This window comes from Babylonia areolata, chromosome 3 (genome assembly GCF_041734735.1).
Source record: "Babylonia areolata isolate BAREFJ2019XMU chromosome 3, ASM4173473v1, whole genome shotgun sequence".
Taxonomy (NCBI): Eukaryota; Metazoa; Mollusca; class Gastropoda; order Neogastropoda; family Buccinidae; genus Babylonia; species Babylonia areolata.
In genome coordinates this window covers 268,882-287,929 of record NC_134878.1, presented here as the reverse complement: position 1 = coordinate 287,929, position 19,048 = coordinate 268,882, and the positions used below count along the sequence as shown (strand labels likewise).

The 19,048-nt window shown below is 38.4% G+C and overlaps 1 protein-coding gene across 2 annotated transcripts in view; it reads left to right on the top strand.

The window, feature by feature from the left end:
• The first annotated feature begins 5,393 nt into the window (after nucleotides 1–5,393).
• The window catches only part of LOC143280410 (patched domain-containing protein 3-like), a 58,124-nt gene continuing 44,469 nt past the window's right edge, over nucleotides 5,394–19,048 (top strand). For both annotated transcript variants that reach the window (XM_076585045.1, XM_076585044.1), the window contains exons 1-9: nucleotides 5,394–5,862; nucleotides 7,357–7,606; nucleotides 8,280–8,350; nucleotides 8,910–9,026; nucleotides 11,175–11,292; nucleotides 11,660–11,748; nucleotides 13,390–13,510; nucleotides 14,353–14,476; nucleotides 16,907–17,079. In XM_076585045.1, coding sequence (XP_076441160.1) covers nucleotides 5,771–5,862; nucleotides 7,357–7,606; nucleotides 8,280–8,350; nucleotides 8,910–9,026; nucleotides 11,175–11,292; nucleotides 11,660–11,748; nucleotides 13,390–13,510; nucleotides 14,353–14,476; nucleotides 16,907–17,079 — 1,155 coding nt within the window. In that variant the 5' untranslated portion in view covers nucleotides 5,394–5,770. The remainder of the gene's footprint in view (nucleotides 5,863–7,356; nucleotides 7,607–8,279; nucleotides 8,351–8,909; nucleotides 9,027–11,174; nucleotides 11,293–11,659; nucleotides 11,749–13,389; nucleotides 13,511–14,352; nucleotides 14,477–16,906; nucleotides 17,080–19,048) is intronic.

Here is a 19,048-nt window from a genome sequence, read left to right as displayed (position 1 = left end):
TTATTTGTTCATGTGCTGCAGCCGTTGTTCATTTATGTGAGAGTGGGCCATATGGCAGCATTTGATTTTGCAAACATACCCAGCATACACAACCCCTTCTGAAAATGGATTATGTTTGCATTTATGGCAAGGTAATAAAGCCATTTATGTAAAAGCCCATTCCTACATGAATGGACTAAATTAACACATGGGCTGGTTTCCACTCCTTTATACATGAGGCACTGCTAACAAGATCACACACGGGACCCTTCACAACTTGCTCATTCACTGTCACATGCGTACACAACAAAGCTGTCAAGCAAAGACAAAATCAGGCTTTCTAAGAGCTCAGGGTGCTTTCCATGAAAGAAAACAACAAATTACTTGAACCAGAAATGACCGCTCTCTCCTCCCCCTTTTCCCCTCTCTCATTCCTCGTGCATGTGTGCAAAGTGAGTTGTAGGCATGAGGTGGTGTTGGAGAAGGAAACAAAGTGCTTACAGACAGGTTCTGAAAAGACAAGTTTTTAGTGAAAATAAGTTTTCAGTGATCATGAGGAGCGATAGTCGTAGTCAGATGAACGGGTATGTGGAAGGTGTTCCAGGCATGAGGGATAGCAGAGAGGAACGTTCACCATAGGTTCTTGTACTGTATGTTCTTACCTAAAGGTAACGGGGAAGAGCTTAAACATCTGGAGGGAGTGTGAGTACTGATGAGGTAAAAAGATCAAAGGTCCAGTGGAGCAGAAAGGAGACATGCAACTATGTATTTAATTCTCAACAGGAGCTAGTGCAGAGTACAGAGACAGGGAAAAATGTGGGGCTCTGATAGGAATCAGATGGGCTGCATTGTTCTGGTTTTGCTGCAAAAGATAACCGGCACAACCTGTGAGAAACGAATTACAGAAGTCAATCTGTCAAAGCACAGAGCCTGAAATAGAGTTCTGTAGTTTCAACGGAAGGGTACCGTTGAATAGAGTTTATGAAGCTTTGGTCAAGAATGACTGAGGTCCTTATTCTGATTTTGAAAACTGAACTGAGACGACACAACCACAAAAATTGGAAAGAGGCCGATGTGGACATTCTTAAAGAGGAAATGATCACAGCTTCAGTCTTGTCATCATTAAGCTTGAGTTTGTTGAATGTCATCTATGACTTAATATAAATGCAGTCAATTTTTTCGGTCATTTTGGTCACAAAAGCATGGTTGGGTACAGGATAAAGACGTTTGAAGTGATTGTGATCCAGAGTGGCATTCTTTAGCAGGAGTTGTTACGTATGGATCAGGGAAGACACCAGAGTCATGATTTATTTTATAGTGAAGGCAGAACAACATCTGAACACTCCAAACAAGAATGGTGTGGGAAGGGGTCAAGGTCACATGTTATGGAGCAGACTTTTTCAACACACAGTACATCTTTCTCTGACACAGGTGCGAAAGGAGCACCCCGAGATTCTTTTCACATAGGATTGACACAACTGATAGTTATATCTAGTTCTTTCCTAAGATTAACAATCTTTGAGCAGAAAAAAAGAAGACACCAGGCAATACTGAAGATGGAAAGACAGTAGGAAATGCAGATCTTCCTACCACAAAGCTTATAAAAATTTTAATTGAATAAAGTTCTGTCCTTCATTTAGCTTTTGAGATCTGTGTGTTGAAAAAAGTCTTTAAGTGTAACTGAGAAACCGTCTTGAGGAATTGCTGGAACAAGAATATACAATTTTGTCCACGAACCCCTTTTCGGAGATGGAGGATATGAAGTAACAAGAGAGGCAAGGCCTTCAAGACTCACTTGTGATACACTTAAAAAAAAATCTAATCGTTAAAATGTGTTCTGAAAGTAAAACACACAAGCTTTTTATGTATTGAGTATAATTTCAAAATGTAATGTTTAAGATGAGAAAGATCAGTTTAAAGCAAATTAAGTCCCCTAGCATTAATTAGAGTAATTTCCCTTCTTTACTATCTGCACCAAAACGTTTGCAAAATAAATAAAACTTCCATGCTTAGCAAAAGAAGTTCCTGTTTTAACAAAAAATGATAATAATGACTGCTCTTGTTGTTGTGTCAGAATATCAGATCAAAGTGCCAAGTTTTGAGAATACAAAAAAAAAAAAAAAAAAAAAAAAATTACAGTAAATGCAGTTTGCATATAATTAGGCTTCATTTTTTATTTTTTTGTGTCCATCCCAGAGGTGCAATATTGTTTTAAACAAGATGACTGGAAAGAACTGAATTTTTCCTATTTTTACGCCTAATTTGGTGTCAACTGACAAAGTATTTGCAGAGAAAATGTCAATGTTAAAGTTTACCACGGACACAAGACATACACACACACACACACACACACACACAGACAACCGAACACCGGGTTAAAACATAGACTCACTTTGTTTACACAAGTGAGTCAAAAATCATTGGTATTTTACATCAAAATTAAAACGGCTAATAAAACATGAAACAGGTCATAAAAAAATAAAACGTTCATTTTAACTACACATTTTATACTGTGACCCACTTGTGAAGACTTGCATGGCTCCGATTCCAACAGTGTGCAATACTGCCCCACATCTTGTAACCTTAACCATTCTGGTGGTTTCAGTTTCTCAATGACGCGTCACTGCATTTAGACAAATCTATACACCATACACTACACCACATCTGCTAGGCAGATGCCTGAAAGCAGCATTACCCAACATGCCAGTCAGGACATATGTTTGTGTACCTTTCAGAGTGGATTTTCACTTTAATTGTTTTGGGTTCTTTTTCAATGCACCAAGTGCATGCTGCACACAGGACCTCGTTTTATTGTCTCATGCAAATAACAAGACGCTCAGTTTGATCTTCCAGTCAAAACTGGGAGAAAGGGTGAGAGTGGGAACCGAACCCAGGTCCTCACGGACACTGTATTGTCAGATAAGTGTCCATTCTGCCACCTTCTACCTTACATATCAGTTTTGATAAAATTTCCCCACTTTCCCAGATTTCAATAATGTGGAAAAAATTGCATAATACCAGAACTTCATCAAGAGATGAAACTTCCATGCTGTCATTTGTGAAGAACTGTAGTACACACAGCAACAACAGCAGAAGAAATGTAAAACACAGCATTTGGACATTGCCTTTTGGTTTTGAACATGCCACACAGTACAGACTGGATGAGACAGAAATACATTGTACCTTTTGGTATGACAGAACTGACAAAGATAACAAAACCAGTACTTTTCAGTCTTTGTTGTGAGACAGAAGTGCACAACCACAAATCATTGCAGTTTCCCCATCAGTGTGTGTAAATAAGAAGCACAGAGAAATTAACCCATGACCTCCCTCATAAAAAGGAAACCCCATGTCAGTTCATTATACCTTTCACTTGATTTTTACACATACCAAGAACTTTTTATTTTCCCATACTTGTCATAGCACTTTGATGTTCAGTAACATTTTCTTCATCTCATAGGTCCCTCAAAGAGCAAAAAAGACCGGTTCAATATTTAGTTAACAAAGCACAGTGCCAAAAGGAAGTGATGCAGACCTATTTAAATGCAAAAAAAAATTAGCCCCGCCATACACGGCCACACCCAGCCTTGTTCAGTCGCAATTTGTAATGTACCACTTTTTATCACAACAGATTTCTTTGTGTGAAATGCAGGCTCTTCAAGCCAGGGAGGGCATGTGTAGTTGACACAGTGCAGTGTCACCTTTTTCTGAGGATCCTTTTTCTCTCTGCAAGTGTACATATTCATTTTACTATCAAAGTGTATTTTTCTACAGAATTTTGCAAGGGACAACTCTTGTTGCTGTGGGTTCTGTTGCATGCACTAAGTGCATGCAGCACACATGACCTTAGTTTATCATCTCATCTAAAAGACAAGAACCCAGTCCACAACAGGTAACCCAGTGGTTTGCAGGAGGGGAATATACCAATGTCAGGTTACAAAGCCAACAAAGAAAAACTTGTGCTCAGCATCTCTTCAGTGGTGATCCTGTGGAACATGGTACACAACCTTCTTTGACTTAGGCCACATGAGCCCCCCTTTGAGTCTTGGACCCAGACTAAATGAACTGCCATGGAATGGTAACACCATTATATGCCTTGACAGGGTTGATACAGGCTTTAAAAGTTTTAAAGAATTCCTATTAAAATTCTATAAAAATTGCATATATTTTTAAGTCATTAAAAGTCTATAAAATGTATTGTATCACTCTTTGGATTTTCGTACAGAGATCTGTTGTGACCAAAAAAAGTTATACAACACAATAAAAGCACAGTTACAATGCATGCATGTGTATGCTTTTCAGTTATTTCAATTTTCATATATACATATATCATGTTGGGCTATGTATTTCCATGGGGACCTTATGTCACATGCAGATTCTCATAGAACGAGTCTATGCTGCTCCAGTGCTTGCAACGACATCCCAATGAGGAAACAATCTAGCAGTGAATCACTTAGTCCAAAAATGGCCATGGCCTTGTGGTCAAAGCACTCATCCGATAAGCTAGAAGTTTCCTGTTTTCCTGTCCCTGTTTTCAAGTCATGGCTCAGGATTGCAGTTCCATTCTCATCAGACCATGTGTGGGTGTATGGGTGCCAGTCTTTCATTGGTTGAGGCCATAAACTGAGATCATCAGTGCAGGAAACCACTTCAAGGGCATGTTAAAGAAACACACTTAAATCTACACTCACTAAAAGGTAGAAGAGTAAGCGGAGATTTGATTGAAACTTTTATGATATTAAATAACATAAATAATGTAAATGCAAGACATATCTTTAGAATGTCGGATTATGATAGTACAAGGAACTGAGGAAAGAAAATTTGTTGAGAACACTGCAGCACCAACCTTAGAAAAAATTCATTGGCTAACCGAAATGCACAAACATGGAATGCACTACCAACCGAAGACGTGCACAAAATACTTACACGTTCAAAAACCTCCTTGACACCATCTTAAAAGAAAACAAAACAACAACAACAAAAAAAAAAAAAACGATTATGAAGAATGAAAACAAAGTTTTTTTTTGCAGAAGTGTACTTGCGTACCCCGCCCAACAACAACAAACAAAACAAGAAAATAAATAAATAAAATGGAAGAAGCGAAGACGAAGATTCGATGGGGACATAAAAAGGCCGAGATGTCTAGGCAAATGACTTGCCAGTCCCTGGATACTACTACAACTACTACTACAGCGGAAGTCTGACGGTGAAAGGCAAGAATCCTTGCACTCAAAGTTGTGGAGTGGGGTGACAGAGTAAAGCAAGCTAATATGTTTATCCGGAATTGCTAGAACGGTATAAGCTTTGTATTGCACAGTAAAGAATACTAGTATTCTGTGGTAAAGACAAAGTCTCAATTTGGCATTATTCCCAGTTGGTTTGCTCTTTACCTTTAGATTTTCATGAGCCGAAAGGGTAAGGGGTTAAGCTCAGTGTGTTGGAGGGACATTGATCAGCTGTAATCGACACATATAGCATACTTTAAAATTGTATGGGAAAAATCGATATAATGAATATATCGAACGCGTAGGCCAACGGCTGATTTCAAGATGAGATTAAAGATCAGAAGTAGAAAAACAGACTGGACACGCATTGGAAGAGCCTGCCTACACTGTACGACCCAGCCTGTCACCATTAATATGCCACGCATGCTGCATAACAAGTGAGAGATATTTCTGGATCGGTGAACAGGCCGGTTAGGCCTTCAACACCGCAATATACAAGTACAAGTAAGTAAGTACAAGTAAGTAGAAGAAGAATGTAGTTGCGGTCATGGTGGCAGCAGACGAAAATGGAGCAGACGACAAGAACCGAAAGCAAGCCGCACTGCCTCAGACGTATCAGCTATGCCATCTCCGAGGGACTGGAAGTTGCTTTCTTCTAGTGAGTGTCGTTTAGGAAATTGAATCAATTCTTCCCCTTCCCTCCTTTACCAGGCATACAATAATTCGAACTTTTCAGTCACATTATCTTGAAATTTAAGTACCAAACAAGGAATAAACTAAGGTTACTTTATAATTTTTTTAGGTCATTTTTACTGCTCAAAGTTCTTGCATTACCCACATCGCCCATCAAACAAGCATTCAGATAAATATGGGGTTCGGAGAAATAAACCCTGAGACTTTCCACAAAAGTAAGTTCAAAGTACATTCATCCCTTCATTTGACGTGTAGGCTAGTACACAGCAAGAATGGTGGAGAAAAAAAGGCTACACGCAGATAACATTTATTCATTCAAGAGTGGTTTGAGCGTCACATAGGCTACCACAAAGAATGATAAACGCACGAAAGAAATACATGTTGATTTGGTGGGGGGAAAAAGTCAGGACTTCTTGTTCTACCACTTCCGTTTGCTTATCGTTTTAAAACATTTTCAGCACATTGATTTGTTTCTTGTACAGATTGACAAATCAGTGAGAAAATTCTGCACAGGCTGTTGCAAAGATATTCAGTGCTGCTGAATTTATATTAAACAGTTATACAACGGCAGTTGCAAAGATAGTCAGTGCTGCTGAATTTATATTAAACAGTTATACAACACTACTACATGATTATGTGTAGCATTTTAAAATGTTTATACATTATACAAATCTTTTGTGGGGTACACACCTTACCACTTGTTTAGTTCTTGTTTTTTACTTTTCATTTGGTCTAATAGTAAGCTGTTCTGTTTAAATTTGTATGTGTAATTAATTATCTTCCACAACTTTGTTGCTCTTTATATATATCATTAACTTATGTTATTGTAACATGTTTTACCATACTTTGCTCATTTAATATGTCAATTACCCCTGAAATCAGAGTGTGGCTGATAAATAGTAGGGTAAAGACGGTCATACTCATACATAAAAGCCCACTCATACATACACAAGTGAACACAGATATTGCAGACCATGAATGCAGAAGAAGAAGAAGCTTTTATTGTAAATATAAGTTTTTAGCTTTCTAGTTGTCAGGGAAAAGCACAATGTAAATAAGATTCATGACGATTATAGTATATTCACTTGTTTAAGTCATAATGATGGTAACACCTCTTCCATCATTGATAAGTTTACAGAGTCACACACACACACACACACACACACACACACACACACACACACACACACACACAATATAACATAATATATACATATATGTATATATATATAAATTTTTTAATTTAATTTTTTTTCTTTTTCCAAATTTCCTCCCCCCTTCATTGCTTTTTTTCCCCCCCATTTACTTCCCAACTACTTTGGCCTTTACTTCCCTCTCATACTACACCTTTTCATGAACTTTCATTTCCCCTTTTAATCATGTTTCCTGTGTCACTTCCTTCCCTCTTTTTGCACTACCCCTTGTTCACACTCAGCATAATAATATCATTTGGTTACAGTGTGGGACATTTTGTGGGGGAGTATCCCATCCTGACCATTATTCTGAGCCTTGTCATCTGTGGACTGTGCGGCACTGGGCTGAAGACATTCAGCGAGACCACCAGTCAGGAGAAACTATGGGTGCCTCAGTCGTCACGACTCATCAACGAAAAGGCATGGGTGGACCAAGCCTTCCCGGACAACACACGCTTTGTGTCTGTGATTCTGGAGTCGGAGAGGAGTGTACTGACGCCCCCGTTTCTCAGTGCAGTGAGTTTTTATTTAAGAAATTTGTCAATTTCTTTCAATGATTTAATTTTACTTATTTTATTTTCACCCGTATTAATTTGATGTCATACAGTGTTTTTTTTGTTTGTTTTTGTGTGTGTGTGTGTGTGTGTGTGTGTGTGTGTGTGTGTGTGTGTGTGTGTGTGTGTATGTGCTTTAAAAAATTATGATTTCATTTTTGAAGATATATAGTTTCATTCATTTTATTTTCACACAACTTATGCCTGTTTAATTCTTTAAAAAAATCATTTTGAAAAGACTCTTGATCAAAATCTTAAATTGTTTTGGTTAGAGGATTTTGATTCATATCATCAGCATAAAAATGAAAATCAACAACAATTAAACAAACAAATTTTCATCAGTAGAACTGATGGTGATGATCACGCTTGCATTTGCAAATTTGAAATTAAACTTTCAGCTTTGTCTCAATAACTTCATCAGGCAAATGAGGGTGGTTCTTGTTCACATCCAGGAACATCACTAGATGAGGAAGCTTGTGATGTTTATTATTATCATCAGTAATTCATATGAAACATTTTTTTTCTTATTTTGATTGACAGAATTGGAAATAATATCTTGGTAAGAGATTTTTCCAAAAAGTTTTAACAGTTGTGGAACATTTTTGTAAAGCTTTTGAATTTGTATCACATGACAGATGATGGACTACTATTCTAGATCTGTGGGGATATCTGTGTCGGGCCTGAAATTCGGTGACTTTTGTTTCAAGTAAGTATTTGTGTGTGTGGGGCCACATAATGTAAAGATGCAGCATGATACTTTTTGTTTTGTTTTTTTGTATATGTATGGATTTGTGAGAAGATACTTGATCTATTGGTTTCTCATGGGCATGTGCTGTGATATGTCCAAACATATATACAATGAACACATGAATGCACACACAAGCTCACAAGCATTTGTGTTAAAGACAAGTTTCCTTGATTTTTTTTTTTTTTTTCATTTTTGCCTACATTTTCATTTAATGATTGAGAGGTCAATATGGGATAGAGGATGCTAGAAAGCTGTTGATTATTGGCAAGAGAGAGAGAGTGAAAAAGAACAGGTTTTTTGTTGTTGTTGATAGTTTTGGTAAGATGTGCTTGAGAAACGATTATCGTGATAATGTTATTGAAGATGGACTTGGATGATATTGACAAAGTTAATGGTGGTTACATGAATTAAATGACTATTCACTGATGGTTATAAGCATGAGGACAATAGCATTGAATTGTTGCACATTTTACTGTAGAATAATGAATGTTGATGTGCATGTTTGGTGTTTTATCAGGGTAGGATCACAGTGTCGAGTGAGCAGTTTACTGGAACTGTGGGATTATAATACCACTGCTATCCGTGGACTTTCTCGCTCGGAAATCATCAGCACCATGAACCATGTGTCTGTCAGGTAATTGTGCTTTGTCTTTGATGATTGCTTCCTATTTGTTGTGTTTGATATGTTATAGCTTTGTGTTTAGTGTGCATCTGTGTATACTGTGTGTGTGTGTGTGTGTGTGTGTGTGTGTGTGTGTGTGTGTATCTGTCTATATCTATCAGTCAATCTATCAGTCAATCTATCTGTCTATCTATTTATATAGATATATATATGTGTGTGTGTGTGTTTGCTTAATCTATCAGTCAATCTATCTATCTATCTATTTATATAGATATATATGTGTGTGTGTGTGTTTGCTTAATCTATCAGTCAATCTATCTATCTATCTATTTATATAGATATATATGTGTGTGTGTGTGTTTGCTTAATCTATCAGTCAATCTATCTATCTATCTATTTATATAGATATATGTGTGTGTGTGTTTGCTGATTTGTGCGAATAGGTAATTTGTGTATGTGTGTATTTTTGTGTTTTTATATTTGTGTGCAGTTGTTTGTGTATGCAAGTGTGTGTGTGTGTGTGTGTGTGTGTGTGTGTATGTGTGTGTGTGTGTGTGTGTGTGTGTGTGTGTGTGTGTGTGTGCTTATATTCATAGCCATTTAGTGTGTTACTGTGTACGTCTATTCTTGTTTGCATATATACACATGAATATGTTTGTTTTACTCAATGAGCAAATGTGTGTGTTTATAATAATATAAATTCAGATTCCAGTGTATTTTGATGTTTGATCTAGATTTCCTTTGAATCTTACAAACTTCTTTTCATGCATGCACACACAAGCTGTCTGAAAAATCCAGAAGATAAACCTAGCCTGTTTACTTCACACACACTGTTAACAGAGCAGCCATTATTACTCGTGAGTCATAGATGGCTGTACTAATCTGAAAGAGTGCACCAAGATTATCGGGTCTGACCTACCATCTCTGGATTAAGTGGCCACTCAGAAAAGCAGAATCATTTTGCAAGAATGAATCACATTCAGCTTTTAGGATCTTTGAGATGATCCCCTCGAGTCATTGGTACAGAAGCATTAGGACCAAAAGCAATCACATCACTGATAGTTTCTTTCCAAAGGCTGCATTCACACTAAGCCCAGCCAGTTGCTGACAGCAGCTGACAACTGGTCGTGAATTGTGTGCATGTCATTTTGTCCTTTCCCTCCATGGATGCAGAATGTAAGTGTTCACACTGGCCACCAGCCAGCAACAGCCAGCTTTTTGACTTGTCTTGTGTTCACAGATCAGATGGCTGGCTGATCCCAAGTCGTAAGTGATACCAGCAGTGTGAATCCCACAAATATTTGTTTCTTACGTCTGGAGAATGCTGTATTGTTTCTTGGTGACCTCAACTGGCTGTGTGTCTGACTGAAGTGTGTTGCTGTGTCAGGCTGACAGCAACTGACTGAAGCAACTCGCAGGGCTTTCTGTGAATGTAGCCTTAAGCTGTCAATGCCCAGTCTCTAGAACCAACCCAAAATTTATAAAAGAGATTTGTGCAATCAGCAACCATATATCTGTAGATCTAGTCATCAGCCCCGTCCCTATGTTATTTGTTATGTGCAGTATTATATTATGTTCAAGAGATCACACGTGTAGATATGCTTTGAGTGTGTGTGTATGTGTGTGTGTGTGTGTGTGTGTGTGTGTGTGTGTGTGTGTGTGTGTGTGTGTGTGTGTGTGTGTGTGTGTGCAGTCTGTGAGTGCACATGCACAAATTCTTGTATTTGTATTTCTCTTTTTTGTCACAACAGATTTCTCTGTGTGAAATTCAGGCTGCTTCCCCAGGGAGAGTGCGTTGCTACACTGAGAGCGCCACCCATTTTTTAAAATTTTTTCCTGTGTACAATTTTATTTGTTTTTCCTATCGAAGGGGATTTTTCTACAGAATTTTGCCAGGGAAAACCCTTTCTTTTGGTGGGTTCTTTAACGTGTGCTAAGTGCATGCTGCACACGGAACCTCGGTTTATTGTCTCATCTGAATGGCTAGCGTCTAGATCACCACTGACGGACAAGTGGAGGGGGAGAAAATACCGGCAATTGAGCTGTGTATCGAACCAGCATGCTCAGATTCTCTTGCTTCCTAGGCAGACACGTTACCTCTAGGCCATCACTCCACTATCACTTCTCATATCACTGTATGCATATGTTGCGTTCTCTCAGCCCCTCCTTCGGCTACGAGATCTCCACCCTGCTGGGAGGCAAAGGCAAAAGATCCACTGGTCGCATTATGTCGGCCTCCGCTACCCAGATGACTTGGGTCACCACAGGGCATGAAGCAGTAAGATATGCTTTTGTTCTGTCTCAGTCTCCTGTGTTTGTGTTCGTATGTATGTGCATGTATGTGTGTTTGTACTGCATGTGTGTTTGTACTGCATGTGTGTGTGTGTGTGTGTGTGTGTGTACTGCATGTGTGTTTATATACTGCATGTGTGTTTATATACATGTGTTTATTTATATATGTGTCATTTGTGTGTATGCACTGTGCTGTCACCATTTTTATTTTCTGCATACTCAGCTGACTGTAGGGCCTATCCTGATGACTGATGTAAGTTGTTAGATGATTTTATAATAGACAGAAGGTCAAGACTTTAAAGTATGTAGTCAGGATCAGATTTGTGTTAATTGTGTGAGTGACATGGCTGCAGGTGGTGAAGGAGTGGGAGAGGGAAATGATCAACATCGCCAGGACAGGGCACCCCCACATCACTGCAACCTTTGTGTACGCTTCACGCAGGTAAACAGAAGTGGAATGTGCCTCATTGCTTTTTCTTGAGGATTCTTTTTTTGTGTGTTTGTGTCTTCTTCGTTTGTGGACTGCGACTCCCATGTTAATGTGTATACATGATTTGGCTGTTTATGTGTATGACTGTTTTTTACCCCTGCCCTATATGCAGTCAGACTCCGTATTTGGAGGGATGCATGCCAGGTTCGTTCTTGTTTTCCATAAACTAATGAACGCTGACATGGATTATGGGATCTTTGTGTGTTTTTGTAAAATATACCTTAATGTAAACTTCAAGCAAGTCAACAGAGAAATGTACACCCTCTTTTTTTTCTACAGAGATTTTTCTTTTGTTGTCAAAAATATGTCTTTGAAATATGCACTATTTTAAGGATGATATGTGTGTGAGGATGGGTTGTTCTGCATGTGTATGCAAACTGTGGTGGGACAATGGGGGAAGAGGTGGCTTTGTGGGTTGTGTGTGACTGGTGCTGTATATATGTGTATGCATAATTTTAAATGTTCACCTTGAGTATTTTGTGAACATTGTTTTGAGCATGCATAGAATGTATGTGATAGAAAAAGGGCTCATTAGTTTGTTACACCTCTGCTTATAGGTATCATATCTCCCAAACTGTAAACTCACAAAACTTAAGTTGCTTCCTACCTTCTTAACATGTGGGCTGAAATGAAATTTGTATTTTTTATCTTTGAGAATAAACACAGAAAGCACTGACATTCTTTCAATCAGATATTCTTACAATTAAAGAATTGCACAGTTGTGATGTATATTGCCTTGGAAATGTTTGTCCTGATAACAAACATATCCAGTGTTATATGTATATATCACCTTAGAAAAATTGGTCCTGATAACATATATAGGTTCAGTGTTTTATGTATATTACCACTGAAGAATTAGTCCTGATAACAAACACATTCAGTGTAATGTGCATATCACCTTTGAAAAGTTAGTCCTTATAACATACACATTCAGTGTAATTTTTGTTTTTACCTTGTGGTTTGTTTATCATGAATGCCTTTGACTTTGAAGTTGGGGGAGGTGGTGGGGGTGGGATGGGGGAATGGTGAGAGAATGTATAACCCTGAAAGTGGTTTTTATGTGTGTTGATATTATCAAACTATTTGTTTCTTATTGTACACCATGTCAGTGAATGCACAAGGTACTTTTTAAGATTAAAAAAATTGTTAATCTTTTACTACACTCAGGTTTACAGTCTTGTGTATATGAGTAAGATGTATTTGCAATAAGGGTTCATCTCTCTATGATCAAATATATAATGTATATATTGTGTGTGCTTGTGTGGATAAGTGTGTGTGTACTTACATGCAATTGTGTGCACATGCATGGGTGCATGCATATCTCTAGATATCTGTATCTCTATATGCTTGCTTGTATCTGGCGTACACACACTTGCTTGTGTTTGGTCAAATTGGATTGATTTTGTGGTATATCATATTGTTTTAGGGCTTGCGTTTGTCTATGTTTTGGTTGAGTTTTGTGGTGTGGTATGTTAATTTAGGGTTTTGGCTATGTTTAATTGAGTTTGTGGTGTGTTATATTGATTAAGGATCTGTGAATGGCTAGCTTGTGACGTGTTTCAAATTGATTGATTTGTGGTGAATGTTGTCCAGTTTTGACGATGAAGGGTACGGTGCAGTGGACAGGGACATAACTCTGCTGACTGCTGGGTTTAGCATCGTTTTCGTCTTCGTCATGCTGTCCCTGGGAAAGTTCAACCTGCTTGAACAGAAGGTTATTATATATACATTTTTAATGTAATTTAATGAAAAATGTTTGTGTATATCTTTGTGTGTGTGTGTGTGTGTGTGTGTGTGTGTGTGTGCCTTGTGTGCGTGTGTGTATGTGTGTGTACATGTATGTGTGTGTGTTTGTGTGTGTGCATATTTGTGTCTGTGTCTGTGTGTGCACCTGTTTATGTCTTTATATTGTTCTGTTTATTTGTTTATTTTTCCTGTTTTTGCATGGGCATAAGTATGACTGTATTTATTGTTGTTGTCAGTGGGGGGCGGCGGGGGAGATTAATCTTGTTAAAAAGAAAAAAAGCAACAAAAAACTCATGTGTAATACTTGTGTATATGAGTGGGAACAAATATGAGTGGACAAAAGAATTAAAATCAAAACCAAAACGAATAAGTTTATATGAAATCACCAAAGGAGCCATCTGCACAGCCGAAGAAAGTGGAACAACATTCTGATGCTCTTTCAGAAGCATGTACACACAGGCAGACAGACATGGATATGAACACACACACACACACACACACACACACAAACACACACACACACACACACACACACACACACACACACACACACACACACATTCACAAGCACACACTTATTCTGTCACAAACAATTTTGGGAAAACAATCCCAATAACAAACATTCAAAAAACAAAGAAAGCAGCTTTACAGACTTCAGCATGTCCGATTTTTTAAAGTTGTATATTTTACCCTTCTTCATAACTAAAACCAGTGTGATTATGTACAGGCTGGAATATATCAAATTCCTTTGATTTCTTTTTTACCCTATTTCATGACTGAAACTATAATAGCAGTGTCATTATGTTTCAGATTTATGTGTCGCTGGCAGGGATGATGTGTGTGGGTCTGTCTCTGCTGTTTGCATACGGACTAGCTACAGCCATGGATCTCATTTACAGCCCCATCCAGTCCATTATGCCATTTTTGCTCCTAGGTACGTGGGCTTGGTCACTGCTGCACAATCCTCTAGGCTGATCCATAGTTCACCAATGATCAGACCATGTTTTAGTATGGTGTTTTGTCTGTGGGAAAAGCACTTTATTCCATTCCATTTTCCTCACTCCACCCAGGTGTGAATGGGTACCTGACTTCAGTCAGGGAAGTTCAAAACGGTGGAAGGATGGGCCCCACTTTCCTATGCTGAGCTGAGCCCTACACATGGTAGAGACGAATTCACAGACATTAAAGGCATAGGGACTCTTTTTCATTATGATGTGCATATGTGGGACCCTTTTCCATGTTGATTTACATATATATGTCTTTGAGGGAGAAGGTTTCAACAGTTCTGTAGTCTTCTGTTCTAAAAACAGATAAGAAAACTAATGACAGCATTTTAAAGTTAAGAGCTTGTGGTTTGCTGATAAAAACACTGTGACCGATGACTGCATCAGCAAGAGCAAAGCAGTTTTAATGAAGTTGTATTTCTACTTGGATGTTGTTATCATTACTTTTGAGATTACAAGGTGGTTTCACAATTGTCACAAGTATTCTATTTTTTCTTTTCTTCTTTTCTTATACATATATTTTTTTTGTAAGTGCTGACTTGCACCTGTATATGTGGAATTTAAAAAAGTTATTGAACAGTTTGGATCAGTTTGACCATGTATACTTTATAAGGTCAGATAAACAGTTGTAACAAACATAATAACCTCGTGTTCTGGTGCCACCTGTCCCTCCCTGGGAGTTAACAAAAGCAAATGTCAACATATGTGCTTCTGACACAACAAATATATAGTAGCAGCATCTGTCAGAATTCAATTAGAAGAAAATTTTGATTATCATTTAAAAGTTTACACTGATGGCTTAGTCCTGGATGATAGCAGTGCAGGATCTGCTTTTGTCATTCCTGACCTAAAAACAGAAAAATCATATTATTTAGGTAGGGGACATTCAGTTTTTACAGCTGAATTGGTGGCCATCCTTATGGCTTTAAATCATCTTGTTGATATACCAATCATAGTAAGTAATATCCTCTTTTGTGTTGATTCTCAATCTGTCTTAAAAGGTTTGCTCCTTTTTGAGAATAATCAAAGAGAAGATTTATTGCTTGAAATTAGGTATTTATTGCACTCCCTATTTGTGAAGGGTACAAATTTTGATTTTTGTTGGATACCATCCCACACTGGATTCTGTTATAACGACCAAGCAGACAGGGGAGCAAAAAATCATATAGATAGTGTAAAAGTATATTGCCCATTGTCATACAAGGAAATAAGCAATATACTAGAAAGAGACTTTTATAGGTGCTTGAATTCAAGTCTAAAACCTCGTCAGTTGACTCTCTCAGACTTTGGTCCGATTCACAGACCAATTCTGAGTTTAGCACTCAGACTATTATCAAACTCATTACGGACCAAGTATTGTTCTAATGTCAAGTGCATATGCTTTAGTAACCTGACAATTGAGCATATAATTTTTCACTGTAGCTTGATGAAGCCTTTTGTACACGAAAGTGTGTCTTCACAAGTGACTGAGAACGTTGATGTTTTTGACTTTTTGCATTCATTATCAGTTGTTTCGCTTGTCAGTTTAACGACTTCTCTTTTACGAAGTCCTTTAAGTAATTTCCTGTAACTGTATTTAGAGGGTGTTTTTTTTTTTCTTCCAAATTTCACCCACATTTTTACCCTCATTTGCCCAGTTTCCCCCAACCCTCCATTCATCCACATCTCCCTCCCCTTCTAACCGATAATAATCAGATGTATTCATAAATACTTTAACAAAATGTCTTCGATCTCCGATATGTGTGACGGGACATTAAACAAAAAAATTCCTCCTCCATAATTGTTTCCCTGATTTGACTGATGTGTGGATGAAACTTTACATACAGGTACACCGATAGAAATAAGCCAATATAATTCAAAGAATCTGTTATTTGATATTTAACTTTGTGAATGAATCAGTTCTGAGATTTGAATTATAAATAATCAGTAACATTCTTATGTGTGACCTTACCATGTAAACTTGTATTAAGGTCAAGTTTATTGGAATTAGAAAGGTATGAAGTGGAATATGACATGGGTCAAGCTTATTGGAATTAGAAAGGTATGAAATGGAATATGACATGGGTCAAGCTTATTGGAATTAGAAAGGCATGAAATGGAATATGACATGGGTCAAGCTTATTGGAATTAGAAAGGTATGAAATGGAATATGACATGGGTCAAGCTTATTGGAATTAGAAAGGTATGAAATGGAATATGACATGGGTCAAGCTTATTGGAATTAGAAAGGTATGAAATGGAATATGACATGGACTGGGGGAAAAAGCCATCCGCATTGTTTCACGTTGTTTTGTTTTCAGCTTATTTTTGTCTTTAGTCTTACAGTTTAATCTTTTCTTTTTCTTTTTATGACTTTTCAGGTATAGGTGTGGATGACATGTTTGTCGTGGTCGAGGCGTGGAAAAACCTCAGCCCAGAAGAGACAGAACTGTCGGTGCCGAAAAAGATTGCCACAGCTCTCAAGAAAGCTGGTGTCTCTATCACTGTCACGTCTATCACAGATGCTGTGGCGTTTGGTGTTGGAGCCTCAACTGTGAGTTAACCCCTTTGTATCTGGAAGGCATATTTACATGTATGTCTTTGAGGGAGAAGGTTTCAACAGTGCTGTAGTCTTCTGTTCTAAAAACAGATAAGAAAACAAATGACATGTTCAGTGGGGCTGCATGAACTGCAGGGTAAAAACCAGTCATACAGGCAAAAGCCAACTCTTGTAGGAACTTGTAGTTTAATAGTACCTACAGGGTTTGGTTTTTGCTTGTATGACTGTTGTTAATGCCTTTCTTTAATATTACTTGTCTATATTTTGTTGGTACTCTGTACCCTTTACTCTGATGTACTCAGCTTTAGCATCAGCACTTACCTCAGGTGACAAGGCCAGCGAGTTAAACTGTCTCAGATAGTGGGGTGGGAGGATAGGGACCATCTCATGCCACACTGACACCACCAGAATATCACCTTGAAGTGGGCAATGAGGAAGGAAGATTATATTTTGGGCACCTGGGATTTGAACTCACAATGTTTTTGTGCGAGCCCACTGAGCCCACTGAGTTATGCAGACTCATTTTTGGTTTTTATTTGGATTATGTGTGCCCTGCAACCGGCCTGTAAGCATCAAACATGTTCTGCTTGTTGCTGAGATCTGCATGATATCAGACAAAAAACATTTCATGAAGCTCTTGTTCCAGGATATCCCCCCAGACACACTTTTTAAGTTCACAGAGGTAATCATTGGTTTTATAATGATTTAGATTTTACATGGACTGAAACATACATTGGTGAAATGGTCTTCTTTTTACACTGGTTTTTGGTATTTCTAACTTGATTTTCATGTGGATTGAGTGAGACTTGAGAATGAATCAAGCTTGTGTTCTCTTCAACTAGTTTCAAGAACTGATGGGACCCTTTTGCGGCTGGCTTGGCTGAAAGCAGCATGATTAAAATTTGATATGATTTAATTGTATGTTGTGGTTGTCTGTCATCAGGTGATACCTGCCCTGAGTGTATGTTGTGGTTGTCTGTCATCAGGTGATACCTGCCATATGTTGTGGTTGTCTGTCATCAGGTGATACCTGCCATATGTTGTGGTTGTCTGTCATCAGGTGATACCTGCCATATGTTGTGGTTGTCTGTCATCAGGTGATACCTGCCATATGTTGTGGTTGTTTGTCATCAGGTGATACCTGCCCTGATTGTATGTTGTGGCTGTCTGTCATCAGGTGATACCTGCCCTGATTGTATGTTGTGGCTGTCTGTCATCAGGTGATACCTGCCATATGTTGTGGTTGTTTGTCATCAGGTGATACCTGCCCTGATTGTATGTTGTGGCTGTCTGTCATCAGGTGATACCTGCCATATGTTGTGGCTGTCTGTCATCAGGTGATACCTGCCCTGAGTGTATGTTGTGGTTGCTTGTCATCAGTTGATACCTGCCCTGATCGTATGTTGTGGTTGTTTGTCATCAGGTGATACCTGCCCTGATTGTATGTTGTGGTTGTTTGTCATCAGGTGATACCTGCCATATGTTGTGGCTGTCTGTCATCAGGTGATACCTGCCCTGATTGTATGTTGTGGTTGTCTGTCATCAGGTGATACCTGCCATATGTTGTGGTTGTTTGTCATCAGGTGATACCTGCCCTGAGTGTATGTTGTGGTTGTTTGTCATCAGGTGATACCTGCCATATGTTGTGGTTGTTTGTCATCAGGTGATACCTGCCCTGAGTGTATGTTGTGGTTGTTTGTCATCAGGTGATACCTGCCATATGTTGTGGTTGTTTGTCATCAGGTGATACCTGCCCTGAGTGTATGTTGTGGTTGTTTGTCATCAGGTGATACCTGCCATATGTTGTGGTTGTTTGTCATCAGGTGATACCTGCCCTGAGTGTATGTTGTGGTTGTTTGTCATCAGGTGATACCTGCCATATGTTGTGGCTGTCTGTCATCAGGTGATACGTGCCCTGAGTGTATGTTGTGGTTGCTTGTCATCAGGTGATACCTGCCCTGAT